The sequence below is a fragment of the Lynx rufus genome, unplaced genomic scaffold, assembly GCF_022079265.1.
Source record: "Lynx rufus isolate CCGP_SWC_20201006 ecotype Redwood Valley unplaced genomic scaffold, mLynRuf1.p SCAF_14, whole genome shotgun sequence".
In the NCBI taxonomy this organism is placed as follows: Eukaryota; Metazoa; Chordata; class Mammalia; order Carnivora; family Felidae; genus Lynx; species Lynx rufus.
Window position 1 is genome coordinate 10330606 of NW_025814828.1, and position 17455 is coordinate 10348060.

The window sequence follows — 17455 nt, forward strand, 5'->3', positions numbered from 1 at the left end:
CGGGGATGGTCCACGCGGCCACCACCCTGGGATTTCCCATCGGCCTGGAGAACGTGTGGATATCACCTGGCCAAAGCAGTTACAAGATGAAAAAGAAGAAAAAAGAAACCGATGGCAAAGGTTAGTCATCCAAGTCCCCAAAATGTAATTCTACTGGGAAGTTACGCCAGAAACGAGGAACATCGAAGGATCAAGGTTTGCAAAGCAAAGGGGAACCACTTGGACTTTTCTAAAGGGGAATAAGCGAGTTGGGGTTAGGAGGGGGAGGGGTCACGGCTCTAAGAGCTGCGTAGGTGGGAGAGGCGTCTTCCTTTGGCAAAGATCTGCTCAGCCTCTCTCAAACCTCCCCCCCCCCCACCCACTGGAAAGAAACGAGAACTCTGGAAAAAAAAAAAAAAACCCACCAGAGCCATATGGAATTCTCTATTTTTTCCCTCACACCATCTGGTTTGGGATCTAAGTACAGAATGGCAACTGCGATGATTTAAGAGCCAACGAAATCTCCAAGCAACTGGGAAGGCGCTAACGTGGCTGGGCTCGGTCCCCTCACTCCGGGGCCCCAGCTGCCTTCTTCGTACCTTGCCGCGTCAGGTCTGTGCGGCTGGCTCCGGCCACGCACGGTGCCCGGTGTGGGTGCCACAGAGGCGTATTTGTTCCAATTACTTTAGCCAGTACACAAAAAGGGAAAACTGCGTGCGGGGAAAGGCCGTCACAGGGTCTGGGAAGATGATTCTCTACACCGAGTTCAGTTTCCTCCTGCTTAGACGAGAGCCTGCCTGTTCACGGAATTCTCACCTGTTAAGTGTCACCAGCGATGGGACACTATCAAGAGTTCGACATGTCTCATCGTACTGTTCCAGAATCTCCCAAACCCTGAAAGTGAAGGACTTGGGGTTCTTGTGTGGCTCATCTGGCCACAAGACCTGTTCCGATCTGAACTTGGTGACCAAATCTGACCTGAACGGGCGAGCGACTGTTCACAGGCACCACGTGCCAGACTTGGGCTCTCTAGGGAGACGAGCGCGCTGGGCCTGTGGGAGCGCCCAGGCCTGGCTGGAACAGCGTGCAGCACACGGGGTGTGCACCCAGTTACCTGCCCAAATACCCCCCCACCCCCCCCCCCCCCGCCCCGTGCCCTGTGCGCATCTCATGGTGCTGGGTTGGGGGTAGCTTTTTAACAAGAGTTTGAGATAGATACAGTTCACCTACACAAGTCGCCTGTCTTAAGTGCACAATTCAACGGCTCTGAGTGAATTCACAGAGTTGTACAGCCATCAGTAGAGCGTAACTTTAAAACATTCCCGTGACTCCCCAAATCCTCAGCTGCTGCCCACTCCCCCTCTCCTCCAGCCTCCGGCAAACACGAACCCACCTTCTGTCTCTCTGCATTCGCCAATTCTGGAAACTTAACATAAATGGAATCAGACAAGAGTTGGTCGCTTACATCTGGGTTCTTGTACTTAGCATGTTTTCTGAGATTCATCCATGTTGTCGTATATCAACATTTATCCCATTTTACTGCTGAGTAGCATTCCGCTATGGATATATCATGTCTGACAGCACTTTTTAAAATATTTCTTTATTTTGACAGAGAGAGAGAGAGAGAGAGAGAGAGAGAGAGAGAGAGAGAGGCAGGCACGCAGAGAGAGAGGGAGACAGAGAATCCCAAGCAGGCTCTGCACTGTCAGTGCAGAGCCAGACACGGGGCTCGATCTCACAAACCGTCTAACGGGAATTCTTAAAACAAGATCCCAGAACCCTCTCCATTCTTTAAAGTATCTAGAAGAACAAACGTCTGACGTGACTTCTTGCCCGCTCTTCCTAACTGGCACTGCGAGTGTGCACGCATGCTCATGCGTGCGCGCGCGCGCACACACACACACACACACACACACACACACACACACACACAGCTGGTGCCTGACAGCCACATGTCAGAATAAGGAATGCGTAATTCAAGATGTACAATTAAATCCAACGTCAGATTTTGTGTTAATTAACCTGAAGCCACAATTTAGGTTTCAAACGAAAAAGTTCTATTCAAGTAACTAGAGGCGTTACGACTCTGTAACTCAATGCGTGTCTTACACTCTACGTCAGGGCTGCTCCTTCTCCAGTTGGAGACCCCACCCTGTCGCTCCTGACCGGTTCCCGAAGAAACATGCGGTGCAAGGACTTGGGAGGACAAAGAGGACTGTTGTCGGGTTGATCTGATCCACCACGGTCCCTTTTGATCCGCGTCTTAAGTAACTTGAAGTCACTGGAGTTTTAGCTGACCGAGCTGGGTTAATAAGACCTGTGTAGACTTTGGGAACATGGAGGGTGGGCGTTCACACCGCTCACTGCTCTCCCTGCTTCTGGACCCCCACGTGTCCCTCCAACCTGGCACCTTGCAGTTCTGCAAGACTAGCGTTCCTTCAGAGCAAGGAAATGGGAAACCAGACCCAACAGACCTACCTGATGGGATCGAGCACACAGTTATCCGATCCTCGTGTCACGGGCTTGGATTTTTCCTTGTCAGAGACAATGACTGATGTTCAGACAGAGCGCTCCAAAGCAGTGGGGCCAGGAGGCCCACCGGGGACCCTCATGGTACTCTTGGAGCCAAGGCTCCTGGAGCGTCCCGGCCCCGGTCTTGGTGCCACGGAGGACACACGTGCCACAGACTTCGCCCCACCCCCCCCCCCCCGCACCTTATGGGTTCAGACATTGGAAATTTCGGAGGTAACCCAAAAGTTTATGTCATTGCACACTGCTCCCTTTGAGAAGAGGAGGGGAGGGCAAGGACAGGGGAAGGAGGGAGAAGAAAGAGGCAAAAGATGGGGTGGAATGGAGAGGAGGAGAGAAAAACAAAAGATGATGACAAAAATTTTAAAGGGCCAATTCCACCCGCGCCCCTGGGAACAAATTAACGCATCAAACACAACATGAAATATCACCACACTGAAAATGCCATCACAAATATTAAGGGTAACAGTTGACTTGCTATTAGAATTCACCCCGAGGCTGTATTTACCTGGACTGCTCAAGGGGCTAGCCCTGTCCCCCAGGGTTGGCACGGGATGATACTGGTGGTTCTTTGAGCCTGGGTACATCCAGTGGTACCTGCCAATTTCCATTTCAGCTCTGCTGTTCACTGCCAATTTCAGGTGGCAAAGAGTCAGTGTCTCTATCTCCGGCAAAGATTATTTATCAGCATTTATTCTTTCACCATAGAGTTAAAAGGAAACGGGGCGTCTTTTCAAAAAAAGCTACTGAAATGCAACCTTTCCGTACCGTCTTATCAACCGGGCAGGATGAATCGAGACCGTTGGGAGGCTCCTCCGTTCTTGAAGTTTGCACAGCTCCGCAAAATTGCCTTTCTCCTCCCTTACTGTCGCCATTGCCCCCTCCCCCCCGCCCCCCGCCGCCCACCCCCAAAAGGCTCACTTTGGACAGACGCTATTCCTGACACAGAGTAGGCTGCTGGCAACTATCAGTTGAATCACAACCTTGAAACCCCTAACAGCTCATGAGGACAGCTCTGGCCGGTTTCTGAGAATCCCACAAAACCTCTCGAGGGATTACGCCCTGTGGGGTGCCACAGATAGTTAAGGATAAAAAATGATTCTGATGTTGACGTGGGCAATTATTCCATCAGAAGATCAGGTTATAATGCTCCCTTTGGCCCCTGCGAGCGCTGGGGGTAAGGCCTGAGGAGACGGCCACGTGACGAGGCAACCAAGCCCGACCGGGTGCGCTCAACACCTCACAAAGCCTGGACGAGACCCCGGCTGCACCCAGCACGATCTCCGAAAACTCTCAAGGTTCTTTCCGACTGGGAAGGGGAGGCTTTTCTAGGTGGTGTTTTAAAGGAAGCCTTTTTGGAGGCGCCTCGGTGGCTCAGTCGGTTGAGCGTCCAACTTCAGCTCTGGTCATGATCTCAAGGTTCGTGAGTTCGAGCCCCACATGGGGCTCTCTGCTGTCAGCACAGAGCCTGCTTCGGACCCTCTGTCTCCCTCTCTCTCTGCCCCTCCCCTGCTTATGCGCTCTCTCAATAAACATTAAAAAAAAAAAAACAATTTAAAGAAAGGTGGCTTCAAGGTAAAGCAGAATTGTCTTTTCAGAGACATTTGAAGACATTTTAGGGGGAAAATGGTGCCAGGGCAAGATCAGAACTCACGATGAAACTACGTGCCGCTGTGTGTGTTGTCAATAACGGGGAGGGCAGCTCGCACGCGCGGTGCTCGTGATGCACCGCCATCGTGTAAAGCACGCTGCACCTGTTGCCTCAATAATCCAAGGTCTGCTATCTGCCACAGCCATCCTATGAAATCAGTACTCTTATTACTCTGTCTTTATAAACGGAGAAACCGAGAATGGGGAGAAGGGAAGTCACGTGCCCACGATCAGGCAGCCAGGGGTGAAGGAGCCTGGGAATGAGCCCGGGCCATCGGACTAGAGAGGGGACGCGTGTGAAACCGCCAGATTACCCTGCTGCGTGGCCTCTGCATTTGCTACAAGCTTCTACTCTTGCCGAGGCAGTGGTCAGCTCAACAAGAGGTTTTCTGAGGTCCGCGTGGAGGTGAGCCGTGCTTCTGTGCCTCCGAGAGAAACGTCTCAGGTCCCAAGCTCCTGATGTGATTTCAGGGCTCTGAAAAGGACTTAACTCTCCCCTTTCCCTGGGTTTAGACTCTTGCCTTACTGCTCAGGAGATTCCCGCTCAGATGTGGGTTGTGCTACATACTCCAAGAGCAAAGAAACCCAGTGGGGCTGGTGGAAAGAACCAGAAGCAGGTCAAGTGTCGGTGAGCCCTTCGCATCGACCTCAAGCAAGACGATCCCAAGTAGTTGGATCACTTTTGACCGGAAAAATGCTTCGTCGTCCTCTAAAAAAATTTCTCTCTCCATGCCCAACACACAGTAGGCGCCTACAAATAAATGAATGAGTTATTTGGCTGAAAGCGAGGCAGCACCCTGGGACCCCGTGGGTCCAGAAATGGACCTCCGGGCCGCCCAGCACACTGACCTCACCCAAGCCAGGCCATGCGATTCCCTGAACCTCTGTGCCCTAAGTTTGTGTTTCCTGAGCAAAAACATGGCGGCCACGCCAGACACGCTGAATTCAGCATAAAAATACTACCGCTCCAGCAGATGTGGAGACAGGATCAGCAAGTGGATGGCTTTTTTCCAATACTTCTGGGAAGGCCTTTCTCCAACAGTAAATCTTTAGATACGAAAGAAAAGAAAATCATGTCTCTTTTGTACATGTGAGCCAAACTTAACGGCAGTTAACATGAAACTAGTTCTAAAATTGCAAAGAGCACGGTATACGTTTTTTTTTGCTTAAAAGGACAGGGTCCCCGGCCTTGGAAGGGGGTCACGGGATCGCAAGGAGAAGCCTCTGCGTGAATGGCCTATTACAACACCGTCGATGCCAGGCAATTGGCAAGAGTTGGGAATATATACCCACACGCCAGGGAGATCCTGGCTTCTGGCCTACGGAGGGGAGGCTGCAAACGTTCCCCTTAGAGAGTAGAAGATGGAGATGGGCAGGAGATCACTCTAGATTGTTGAAGAAGCACACGAAAGACTGTGACATCTGAGACACAATGTATAGTTGGGGCTGACGGGAGCGGTTGTGGCTGATGGCGATAGTCACAACTGTGGCTGGTTGTCACCAAAGGTGGGTATGAAACAAACAATGGGCAATTGAGGAAAGGAAAACAAAACAAGGCCTTGTGCTCTTTTTTTTTTTTTTTTCCAATGTACTTAGATAATGTGATTGATTTATGCGACAAGGCTGAATAACTGAACTGCAGACTGGTATCCTTTTTAAGCATCTACGAAATTATCACTGGAAGCAACTAAGGGACAAAGACTGAGCTTCCTAGAAAGACCACAGTCCCCAGGCAAGGTCTTTGAAAGCTCTGTCATCCTTCATTTTTAGGTATTATTTAAAATATTCAAGGAAAGCTACAACCACACTACAAAATATGGCGGAGGTCAGCAAACGACAGCCACCTGTTTTTGTAAATAAAGTTTTATTGGAACATAGCCACATTTATTGGTTTACTATCCATGGCTGTTTCACGCTACAGTGGTAGGTGTGAGTAGCTACCACAGAGGCCGTGTGGCCTACAGAGCCTAAAATATTTACTCTCTGGACCTTTATGGATGAAGCGTGCTGACCCCGGATATGGAACATGGCCAGTAAGGCTTGAATACAGAAAGAAGTTAATGCAATTAATCAAATCAGCCTCCAGAAGAGGAAAGGACTTTATTTTCCCTTTATATGTTTTCTTTCTTTCTTTTTCTTTTTCTTTCTTTTTTTTTTCTTTTGAAAAGAAACGTCACTGGGCTGGCTAAGGATGAAAGTTCTCCTCCCTGGTACTGTTGCCTGCTATTTAATCTGGCACCGATCGGCAAAATTATGATGAAAACCAAGACTCTAGGACACATAATGGTCCCTAAGATGACTTAGCACCCTTCTATGACGTGAGCTGGGAGGACAGAAGACGAGCCGATGTTTCAAAGGAGGATGTTATTAAGTGAGTAAATCAACAAATGAATGAACCACCAGGTCCATTTGTGAAGCACAGACTGCAGCCTCCGTTGCTTAAAAGCCAGTGTGCGTCACCTTCTTCGTCTGTCCCGCAGCCACCCCTCTTCCTGGCCAACCATCTCACGGGGTTGTACGTTTGGTTCCAAGGAGAAAAAAGCAAGAGAGTGTCTCTGGAACAATCTAATTCGGCACCAGTCCCAGTAAGGGAAAATTTCCTGTGGGGGACGCTCGCTGGCTACCTTCTCACAGCGATGTTCTCAGGTGCATCACTGCTAACAAGTCACTTTACCAGGATTATTTACTCTACACTGACTCGTAGTCTCAAGTAACAGGAAAGGGCAATTTGTCACATTACAACCTGAACCGCAAGATTTCCACTCAATTTCAAGGAAGGCAAATGTGGAATTTCCAGAAATGGGTCAGAATTCTTTTTCTGGTGAAATAGCAAGGCCAAGGCTTGAAAAATATGCCCATGGAAACGACAATATAAAAGTAGGAGATGCACCACATGGCTGAGATCTTCTCCGCCCTTAAGTTGTCTAAAAAAAAAAAAAAAATAATAATAATAATAAAGCCTGCTTTTCTCTACAGCCTACTCCCCAGACACCCTGTCTTCAAACGTCCTCCTTGGCAGGTTCTTAAAAGGGGAAAACTGCACCTAAAACTTTCTCTGTACCATATTCATATAATTAAATGTCAAGAAAAAAAAAACCCTCAAAATCTAATCATTTATAGATCACCACGAAGAGTGTAACGTGTCAAATGTGTCCCTCGGGGACTTTAGCACGCAGGCCATATATTCTATAAGAGTGCTTCTCTTCCCAGACAAAAAGGAAGAGGGCCCAAAGGGTACGCGTTTAAATTAAAGCAACAAAAAACAAACCGAGACACGTAAGGCATTACATCGATGCGATCAAAACATTTAAATGGATGTGTTCATTTTCTACACAAGCCAGCAATTCGAATTCGTGCCTCACTCTGCTTACGTCCTAGAATTTATTGTTAATTACGCATCATTTCCGATTCGCTGCGTTTTCCTTCCTAGGTGGTCTGAGGTGTGGGACTCTCAAAATCATTTCAGCCGTGATTCCCGGCGCTTAACTAGCCCGACTCTAATTGTTTCAGTAGACTCCAATTTCCTACATGTAATAAAAGAATTTGCATCACAGATTTTTTTTCTGCACAATACAGCAATTGATTCGATTGTTTTTCTACCCCTTGATTGAGTGCTCCCAGCAATTCCAGATGCACTGGTCTTCACAAATGAATTGATATCAAGTAATACTCCACAGAAATAAATAGAAACATAGCTCTCCCTGTCTTCATTATTGAGGCCCATGATCTAGTGCCTTTGATTCTGTCTTATTCATTTCCTCTACTTATTCCATTTCAGCGATTCTGTTTACTCAATCCTCATACTTGGATTTAATTTAATGCTTCCAATGTAAAAACGGTTATTCGTAATAACCTGGCATTCCTTACGTCCATCTGACAAGACCCGCTTGCTTTCCTGAAAAATTTCTGGAGATCACTAAATACCTCTTGGGAAGTCTGACCTCCCAGAAGTGTTCTGCGGCAAAAGCAAGAAGGCGGTTTCAAAAACATGTATGCTTTTTTTTTTTTTTTTTGGATTTAGATGATTATTGTTCAAAATTGGAACACGGTCATTCTGATTTAAAGACACAGCTCCCTTTGTCCTGCCGAAGGAAGGGAGGCCAGCTAAAAAAGGCGAGGTCAATTTATAAAGCTAAGTTTAATTTATATTCTTAATAATAATCCAAATAATTCTCCGAAGCAAGACTGCCTAAGCTACTGGGTACTAGCCATTGGGCAATAACACCCCAAGTTAAGAGGCAGGTCTGGTCCCTAGCACTAACTACTGAAAGCAAACGGGAAAAAAGGAACGGGGGGGGGGTGCGGGGGGAAATAGACGTGCATGAAAAACTCTGTGGGGAGTGACAAAATACATAGGATTAAATTTCGTAAATTAAATCCCTTGCTGCAAGGCTTAAATGAACCCCCCCCCCCCAAAAAAACCAGATCCACCAGCTCAAGAATTATATAATGCATTCTCCAATTATCTCAGAATTTTACATGTATATTTCAAGGAAGTCAACATTTGTCTTATAAATTTCAAATTAAATCTGAAGGAACACTAGAGTGACAAGCGGGCAGAAACATTTCTGTCAACTTCGTGTGTGTGTGTGTGTGTGTGTGTGTGTGTGTGTGTGTGTACGCGCGCGTGCACCTAGAATGACAATGGGCCAGCAAACTGGAAAATGACAAAGGTGATACTTGTGTGGGTTTTGACTTGGGTGCAGCTGGCATATGAACTTGTTCGTCTACACGAAGATCAGTAGCTAAGCCATCCTCCAAATCAGCATTTATGGCGGGTCACAGAGCCATCACAACCCCCGGGGGTGCTGGCCAAACACCTGACCTGGCCGGTATTCTCACTCGAGCCCGTACTATACGTGTGACGAGACCTCGTGTTAACCTGGCACTTGTGAACTGCCTCTGCAGCCAGTGTCTGTCAATTTTGGCAATTTTTAGAGTTCCTCCAGGAATTATCTTTTGCTTCTAGTTTTGTCTCTAAGACCATAGCTAACTAACGAGTTTTCACATACAGTCAATCGATGTAGTGCAGCCTGCAGATTTGGTATTAAATAGTATGTAACTGACGTAAAGTGTCACCAGTCCATGAAGACTCAACGAGGGGGAGAAACACGGTTGTGTAGTAAGGATTTTGTATTGGGTGTACGCTCCTCGCTTGCTTTTGCGGAGAAAAAAAGAAAGGTATGTTTTTGCGGAGGCCGTGATGGTTTTATTAATGGCTTATCAATGGTTAATCTGGTTTCTCAATATGGCAAACCCAGTATGAACAAAAAGCGTGCACTAGATGAAGTCATCTATTCTCGGAGAAACGTTGCTATAAACTCCGAGAGACTTCCTCACAACAACGCTGTTACGTTATCATGCCCCCCTGAACTTCATCTCCAGTCGTCACGGAAATGAATCTTTAACTTTTATCTCCATTCCTCAAGCTTCATAAATACTCCCAAGAGCTTCTCTGATGGCTGTTTGGTCCTCCTATAAAATTAAAAATATATACGAGACCAGGCACGGCTTTTGTTTGTTTTGTTGGTGAGGGCGGGTAGGTTTCATGCAGGGATTGAATCACACTACCAATTTTAAAATCAAAATGCTCCGTACCTAATGCCACTGAGTGACGCGGTGAAGAACGGCTGCAATGGCACATTTCACGTGGTGCCTATTTTATCCCAACTTTGAAATTTACTTCAAAAATGAAACTGCTCCGTTTAGGGTACGTCGTCTATTAAAGTACCCTTTAGAAGGTACCTATAGAAGCAGTTCCATAGAAATTATAAACAGGCAGCCTGTAGCCAAGCCTGCTGTCAGCCAGAGAGTCCAACCGACATACCCATAAGCACAACAGAGTTGTGCTCTCGCCCTGGAAAATCACTACTGCTTAGCGAGTGTCGGTGGACCCAGGGCCACGGGAGATAACCTGAGCGTGAAGGCTGGTGATACGAGAGCCACTGCAGGTGTAGAATGGGGTATCCTTCAGGGGAGCCTGTAAGTTTGGGTGAGGGAGACAGGTGAACGCATCTCACCGCATTGTAATTTAACGGTGGCTGAGCTGACGCCATGGGGTCTCACGCCTGACATCAGTTTCCATCTAGCAAAAGACAGATTAATTTTAGCTCCTGTTTTCTGCCATTTTCTTACCGCAGAACACTTGTTTCTCTCGAAAAGCCCTTCCCTGTGTCAACATCGTGATGACATTCCCCTTAAGGGGACAAGACCTTTCCCGGTTCCCCTCCGCCCCTTTCCATCAGCACTAGGCGACAGAGCTGACGTCTCCTCTCTGAAGCTCCAACTGTCAAGGGTTATTACGTGTCACAGTCAGGAAAGAACAATCATATTCAATAAGAACATCAGAAAATGTCCCAAATCACTACGGCATCAGCGGAACCCAAGCATATTTAGTACGTGTGCCCCTCCGGTTCGTCCTCGGCATGAGCAGAAAACAACGCGTTTCGTGTCCCCGCACTATTACATGCAGAACGTGGGACCTAAGTTATGACTCATTCGATTAATGAAAAAGACAAAAAGACCGTTTCCCCCATCCAGCTACCCAGGGTGACAAACTGCGGACATCCTTCTGGGAAATCCCATATGGGGCAGGAAGATCTGGAACACGAATGGGCAGAAGAAAGGCTGCTCTATGAATTTAACCTCAGCCTGGAGGACAAAAAAAAACCAAAAAACAAAAAACAAACCCACCCGAAAGCAAGACCATGCCAGAGGGATTGTTTCGGAACTATTGTACAAGAGACCCAAAACCGGGCTACCCCTCTCCAAGCACCCCCAGTGAAAAGCTTGAAACCGGCTATTGTCGGAGCGCTGGGTACCTTTTCTCTCTTGGCTTTGTTCAGTATTTTCCTCGGCTGCAGTTTCCATGGCTGGCTTCATACCATCCACCAAAAATGCTTTTCCCCGCTCCCCCGACACACACTCTTCCCCTCCTCTTCCTTTTCTCCTGGACTCCCCCTCCGCCTCTTATTTACACCGCGTGATTGAGAGGCTCTGTTCTCACTACAGTGGATTACAGTCCCTTCCAAGATGCAACGGACGCGTCAGCGGCAGCTTCCCTCTGCCTACTGGTCCAGAGCCACAGCTGCCAAGGAGCCGGCGGCCACACGTCAGCGAGGATCCCAGTTATAACGCGGCCGTCCCGCGCCCCGGCCCGTCCCACTGCGGTTCCCGGGGGACAGCCGCGCCCCCGCCCCCCACCCCCCCCCCCCCCGCCCGCGCCCCCCAGCCGCCGGCCAACTGCGCCCGCGGAATGCTAATCAGCTCTCCCAGGGCAGAAGAACACATTTGTGACATCAGAGGACGAGATGCGGAGGAGAAGGGAGAGAGCCCCCTCCCACCATGTGACTCAGCGGGGTCGGGACGTGTGCTCTCTTGGGAGAACGCGGGCCTCCCACCGCAAAGTCCTTCCTGGGGGCGGGCGGGGGGGGGCCCTTTATGGGGCATCACAGTTTGAGTCAAGTTCATTTACCCCGACCCCGGCAGAATACACTCAGAGGACTGCCCATGGTCTCTATTTTACTTGCTTTCTTTCCTATTTGTCTTCCATGCAGTCTCTAGCTAGCTAGCTAGATTTGCAAAATATATATAATAATATTAATATATGATACAATTACGTATTACATATATTACAGTATATATATATTTTATATATATATATATATATATATATATTAAAGACAGAAAAATACATCAGAGGGAAGAAAACCAGAAACGTGGATTTGACAATAGCTGTATGCAATTTGGCATTAGAATTCTAATCTGTTCTCTGTCTGTAACTAACATACGAGGCAGTAAGAGACACGTTAGCTCAAGCCCAATTCATAACAAGGTTTCCTTCCCTCCATATTTAAAAGCCTAACATGCTACAAGCCTATCTGGCTGACATTCTGGTGGCTTCTTGGAATGAAAATGGAAATACAATGGTTTTTCTTACTGGACGTGATTATTTCTACATAGAGCTGTATTCATTAGAACCTCTCCCTCAAAGTCAAAAGGGTGTTTTCAAGAGCATTCTAAATGTTCGGCATAAAGGCTATTATTGTGCCAATAATGACTGACTGCCGGTTTCACAAGCCTTCTTACGTACCCAGATACTATGGGACCACAGTTCTCAGCCCATCCAAGCATATAAAAGCCTTTATCACGGTCATAAGCCGTATGTTTCCAAGCATCGCTGGTTTCTGTACCATGATTTAAACATTTGATTGACCCACTTACGTTCACCGTCTCTATTAAAGATCTTTCTAGAAGCTCAAGTCAACTAGAGGGATGAATACTGAAAACCACAGGGTGAAGGCTTCCCTGACCGAGAAGAGCCTGCCAGTTGGTTGGGTTGAGCACCCGCCTTAGAAGCAAACTTAAAGCCAAGTCAGAGGCCATTGTCTCCGGAAAAAAAATAAATCTCTTCCCAGGTTTGATGCTTTGTCGCTCAATACGTAAGAAAAAAACGTGTAAGATCCTGAATGGAAATCCTCCCACACCCTGATCTTTCAATGCCTTAGTTTTAGATAATCCCCAAAGCCTTCTACATTCAATACCCCTGGCCCCCCCCCCCCCCCCCCCCCCCCCCCCCCCGTGAGCCAGAAAAGATGTGGAAAACCAGTTTGGCCTGTTCCAACATTTTCTTTTAATTTTACTTCTCATTTTTCACTGTTAACCATCCTCCTAGAAGTCCACACCCACAATCAACAATGCCTTTAAATTATGGCCCCAGACAATTTTATTGTCTCATGGCGAGAGAAGTGAGAAGCAGGCAGCCTACAATTTCCGACCTTCAAAAAGAGATTCATTTGCGATGCAACTGCCTCCGTGGGAAAACGTGATGATACGTCCAAACAGGACAGTCTTAAACATTTTTGCAAAGACTACTTGTGTGCACTCAGACCAAACGATGGAAACTTTTGTGACAGGCCTGTTCTCCCTTGGCAGTTTGAGAACGAAAACCAGAACAAATTTCAATTCAGCACCAGAGCGGACGATCGTAATTAGCTCTGGTATTGGTTTTATTTAAAAATTATCTAGTGAAACCATTCAATTAGAGAACTGGCAGAATACAATACTTTTTTGACTATTACTTAAGAATATTATTTTTAGGGACACCTGGGTGGCTCAGTCAGTTGAGCGTCTGACTTCAGCTCAGGTCGTGATCGCGCGGTTCGTGGGTTCGAGCCCCGCGTCGGGCTCTGCGCTGACAGCTCAGGGCCTGGAGCCTGCCTCGGATTCTGTGTCTTCCTCTCTCTCTCTGCCCTCCCCTACTCGCACGTGCTCTCTCTCTCAAAAATAAACATAAAAAAAAAAGAATATTATTTTCAAATGTTGTTAAAGTAGGAAGGCAGAATATGGAAGATGCTCTGCATTAAATACGGAAGACTTTTTAAATTTAAGTACAACTCTGGTTCTGTATCATAGTCCTAGAAAACAAAACCATCGGACAAAATAGTCCCAAATTCTCCAGCTGACACCTCCATCTACTTTCACCTTGAAAAACTATATGCAAATGAGAAATTCACCATTTCTGCCTTATTCACAACTTCACCGCTTCCTTTTCGTCAGGCTGATGACGTAGGACGATTCTAGAAGTTACCTTTGTAACTTTATATGAAGCCTCAAAATCTCACTGAGGTCTATGAAAAACCATTTGAATTGGAAAAAAGCGGGATAGAAAAATGATCAACAGCAAGAGAGAAGAGCATACATTTCTAACATTTCTGAGGCAATTGTGGCCGGTTCGGCGAGCACCTTCTGCGCGCTCACCCCTGCGGGGAGCACAGACTTTGCAGGAGACGGTGCCGGTCTCCAGGTAACCCGCAGACTAAGGGGCCACAGTGAACCCTCGTAACCGGGCGATCCCCCGCAAGCCCTCCAGGATCACAACACGGAAGATGAGAGGCGGGAAAGAGAAGTTGGGGAAAGCTGTGCGCGGAGCTGAGCTACTCCTGCCCTTTGGATGGCAAGTGCCAGGTAGGGGAGGGTAGGGAAGCGTGGAGAAGGGAAGGAGAGTGGGAAAGGGCAGGGCAGGGTAGAGAAAGGGAAGGTAGAACAGGGAAGGGGAGGGCATCCCAGGAAAACCTGGAAAGCACACAAAAAGGAAAAGGGATGGCCCATGTGGGGGGGGGGGAGCTGATTTTTTTGACTGAGGGTCCAGAGCACAGGGTGTGTGTGTGTGTGTATGTGTGTGTGTGTGTGTGTGTGTGTGTGTGTGTGTGTGTGTGTGTTGGGGGTGGTGAGGGGCGGGAGGGAGAGGAAGGGACGGGGCTGGGGATCAGGGGGGTTGAACAGACCACCTTGCTAATCCTGGAGGCAGCAGGTGGGGAGGGAAGGCTTGCAAACAGAGGTCATCCGTGCTTTACAAAGGTCATGGGGTCCATGACGTAAAAGACAGAGGGGCAGGGTGGGGCCGGCAAACTAATGAGGAATCTCCCAGCAAGAGATCGGAGGGTCCAAACTACGGCCAGGGGAGGAGGGGAGGACCCTGAGGACATCTCCCTGGATACTTAACGCCTCCCGGGGATGGAAAAGGAGAAGAGGAGTGTGCAGTCTCCAGCCTGGGTGAACGAAGAGATGGTCGCGGGATGAGCCAAAATGGGGACCCAACGAGGAGGAGGAACACGTCTGGCAAGGAGACGAGCCCGGATGGTTTGGGGTACGCGGGGACACCCTGGGGGAGCTGTCCGGAAACATGGCTCCAAAGGAGAGGGGCTGACCAGAGACTTGGGAGTACAAGGCCACAGCTCTGCTCAAATGCCACCTTCTCGGGGACTGTCCCTGACTTTCTTGTGAGAGTAACCCTGACGGGCCCAGTCCCCTTACCTGGGTTAGATGTTCATGACCCAACACCAATCCATCCAGGCATTTCCCTGCGGACTGTCTGTCTTCCCCCTACCATAGAAGCCCCGCACGGACAAGTGTTGTCTGTTTTGCTCTCTGCTGTGTACTACCAGCTCCTAGAACGGTCCCCGGCACGCAGGAGGCCCTCAACCTGTAAATGAATGGTGAACAAGGGGCCAGGGAGGACACAGACCAGACGTACTCTGAGATCAGACTTTAAGGGGCGCAGTCTCTTAAAAATAAAGGGACAGGGAAAACTTTAAGGGGAGGGTGAAAAAGGCTAAGGAGGAAAAATGAGAAAAGCTGGGGAACCAGGCCAAAGCAGAATTCGAGCAGAAGACGCTCCACGGGGGCCTAACGTGAGCGTCGCGGGTCGTCCAACACGGTAGAAGGAACAAAGAGGGGGAGGGCTGACAAGCGGAAAGTAACCTTTACTACCAAGTCGTCGCTGGAACTCCCTCAAGAAGAGTTCTGGGTGAAGGATGGTGTGGGAGCAAGACACCTCGGGCGCCTCCACCATCGTCACTCAGAATAGGACCCCCCTCTGCCTCTCTGTCTTGGGGCAGCTTCCCACTCGTCAAGAGAATTTTGACTGTTCGTCTGCGATCCGTTCCAGGAATATCTTCCCGGCCTTTATTTTGTTACTGACGACTCTGGCCGCCAGTTCCGCTGCGTGTGTGTACGTGTGGGGTTCCTCACACCAGCAAGCAGCTCCCCGACACCAACAGGAGGTCTTACGAGTCAGCTCATTTCTGACACTGTGTGCCCAGGGCGTGGCATCAGGTCACCTGTGCCTCTGACTGACCAGCTATAGACCAGAGGTTCCAATGACCCCCTTTCCTTCTCGGGTTCGACGAATTTCCTAGACCAGCTTACGGAACGCAGAAGAACGTTTTGCCTATTAGATTACAGGTTTACTGTAAGTGATATTAAAGGATATGAATCAACAGCTGGATGAAAAGACGCACAGGACAAGGTATGGGGAAAGGACCGCAGCTTCTGAGCCCTCTCCCAGCACGTGACTGTCCCCAAATCTGCAGGTGCTCACCCACCCAGAAGCTCTCTGAACCCAGTCCTTCTGGGGTTTTATGGAGGCTTCGTTACAGAGGCACAATGATTACATCACTGGCCAGGGGTACGGATGGGGGTGGGGGTGGGGACGAGGCTGGAACTGAAAGTTCCAACCCTCTCCTCACTTGGTTGGCTCCGCTGGTGACCAGCCCCCAACCTTAGCTTCCAAAAAGTCACCGCATTCACCTAAAACAAAAAAGTCACCTATACGGCTCTCCGTTACAGGAAATTCCAAGGGTTTTGGAAGCTCTGTGCCAGAAATGAAGACCGAATATGTATGTCTTCCAGTAAATCACAATTACCCAGTCTCCTGCTAAATTTGCCTTACGTGTCTCACATGCCCGTGATCCACATAACTGATGAAAGAGATGAATGTGACAAGACCACAGTGAGAGAGACTTGTACAGGCCACTATGGACATCATCCTGGTCACCTGACTGGCTCGTGGGTTCATTCACTCCTTCGTCCATTCAACCAAGGTCCATTAAGCACCTATCGCACGCCAGACGTCGAGTCTCTGTTCCACGTTACGTGACCGTGACTGTTCAGTCAACTGGGAACTCATCAAGAATGGGATGAACCCACGGGAATGACACTCACCCTAGTCACAAGGCTATCAATCAAGTCACAAGTGTCACATGCCTACTCTTTCCACTTTTCTGAAACCACATTACAGATTTCTTCTCTTCAGAAGGACTCCTCGCTGGGAGTCATTCAATCATCGAGAAGGAGGTTTCCATATTTATTCCAGCTACTAATTCCTCTGAAATTTTTACATCTCAACCCACAGTTTTTTCCCCTTCCAAGCCCAGCCTCTCAGTACCCAAGACAGAACCTCCTTCATTTCCTTTCCACTTACCTCTTTTTCCATTCTCGTCACTGACGGGTTTCTTTATAGATCATCTCTCTTCTCCCGGTGACGGATGCTCCCTCCTTTCCAATGAGCCGGCATGCCTCCCCGACTCCCCCAGCCCCTTCTTGTCACTAAGACAGCACTTGTGGAAGCCCTCCTGCTGACCCCCTCCAACCAAGGCAAGCAACTCACAGCCAGTGAGTTTCCCCGAGACCTGTACTTTCTACAGTTTCCGGGGCCTAGAAGGCCTTCACATGCCCAGGCATAATCCTTGCTGTGCCCCGCAAAGGAAATCGGTCCCCGGAGTGGCACCCCCAGAACCACAGACAGCCCCACTTGACGTTCTAGTGTGCCTGAATGAATTTGAAATAAACTGTGTTTTTAAAGAAATTTTTGTCAAGTGACCCCTATTTTCGCATTATATTCCCCATGATATAATTAAAGATGTGTCCTAGAAGCAGATATCAGAGGCCTGGAGGGAAAAGATTACCAGTACTGCAAGAATTCTTAAAGCTTACATTTAAAGCAGAAAAGATACTT

General features: G+C 48.4%; 1 protein-coding gene across 3 annotated transcripts in view; it reads right to left on the reverse strand.

Annotated features, from left to right (window-relative positions):
* GPM6B (glycoprotein M6B) overlaps positions 1–11040 on the reverse strand; it is a 39210-nt gene extending 28170 nt beyond the window's left edge. For 2 of the 3 annotated variants that reach the window (XM_047075911.1, XM_047075912.1), the window contains exons 1-2: positions 10980–11040; positions 3017–3136 (exon numbers count right to left, since the gene is read on the reverse strand). In XM_047075911.1, the coding sequence (XP_046931867.1) occupies positions 3017–3136; positions 10980–11040 (181 nt within the window). The remainder of the gene's footprint in view (positions 1–3016; positions 3137–10979) is intronic. The other variant, XM_047075913.1, reaches the window with a different exon arrangement.
* Positions 11041–17455: the final 6415 nt, after the last annotated feature.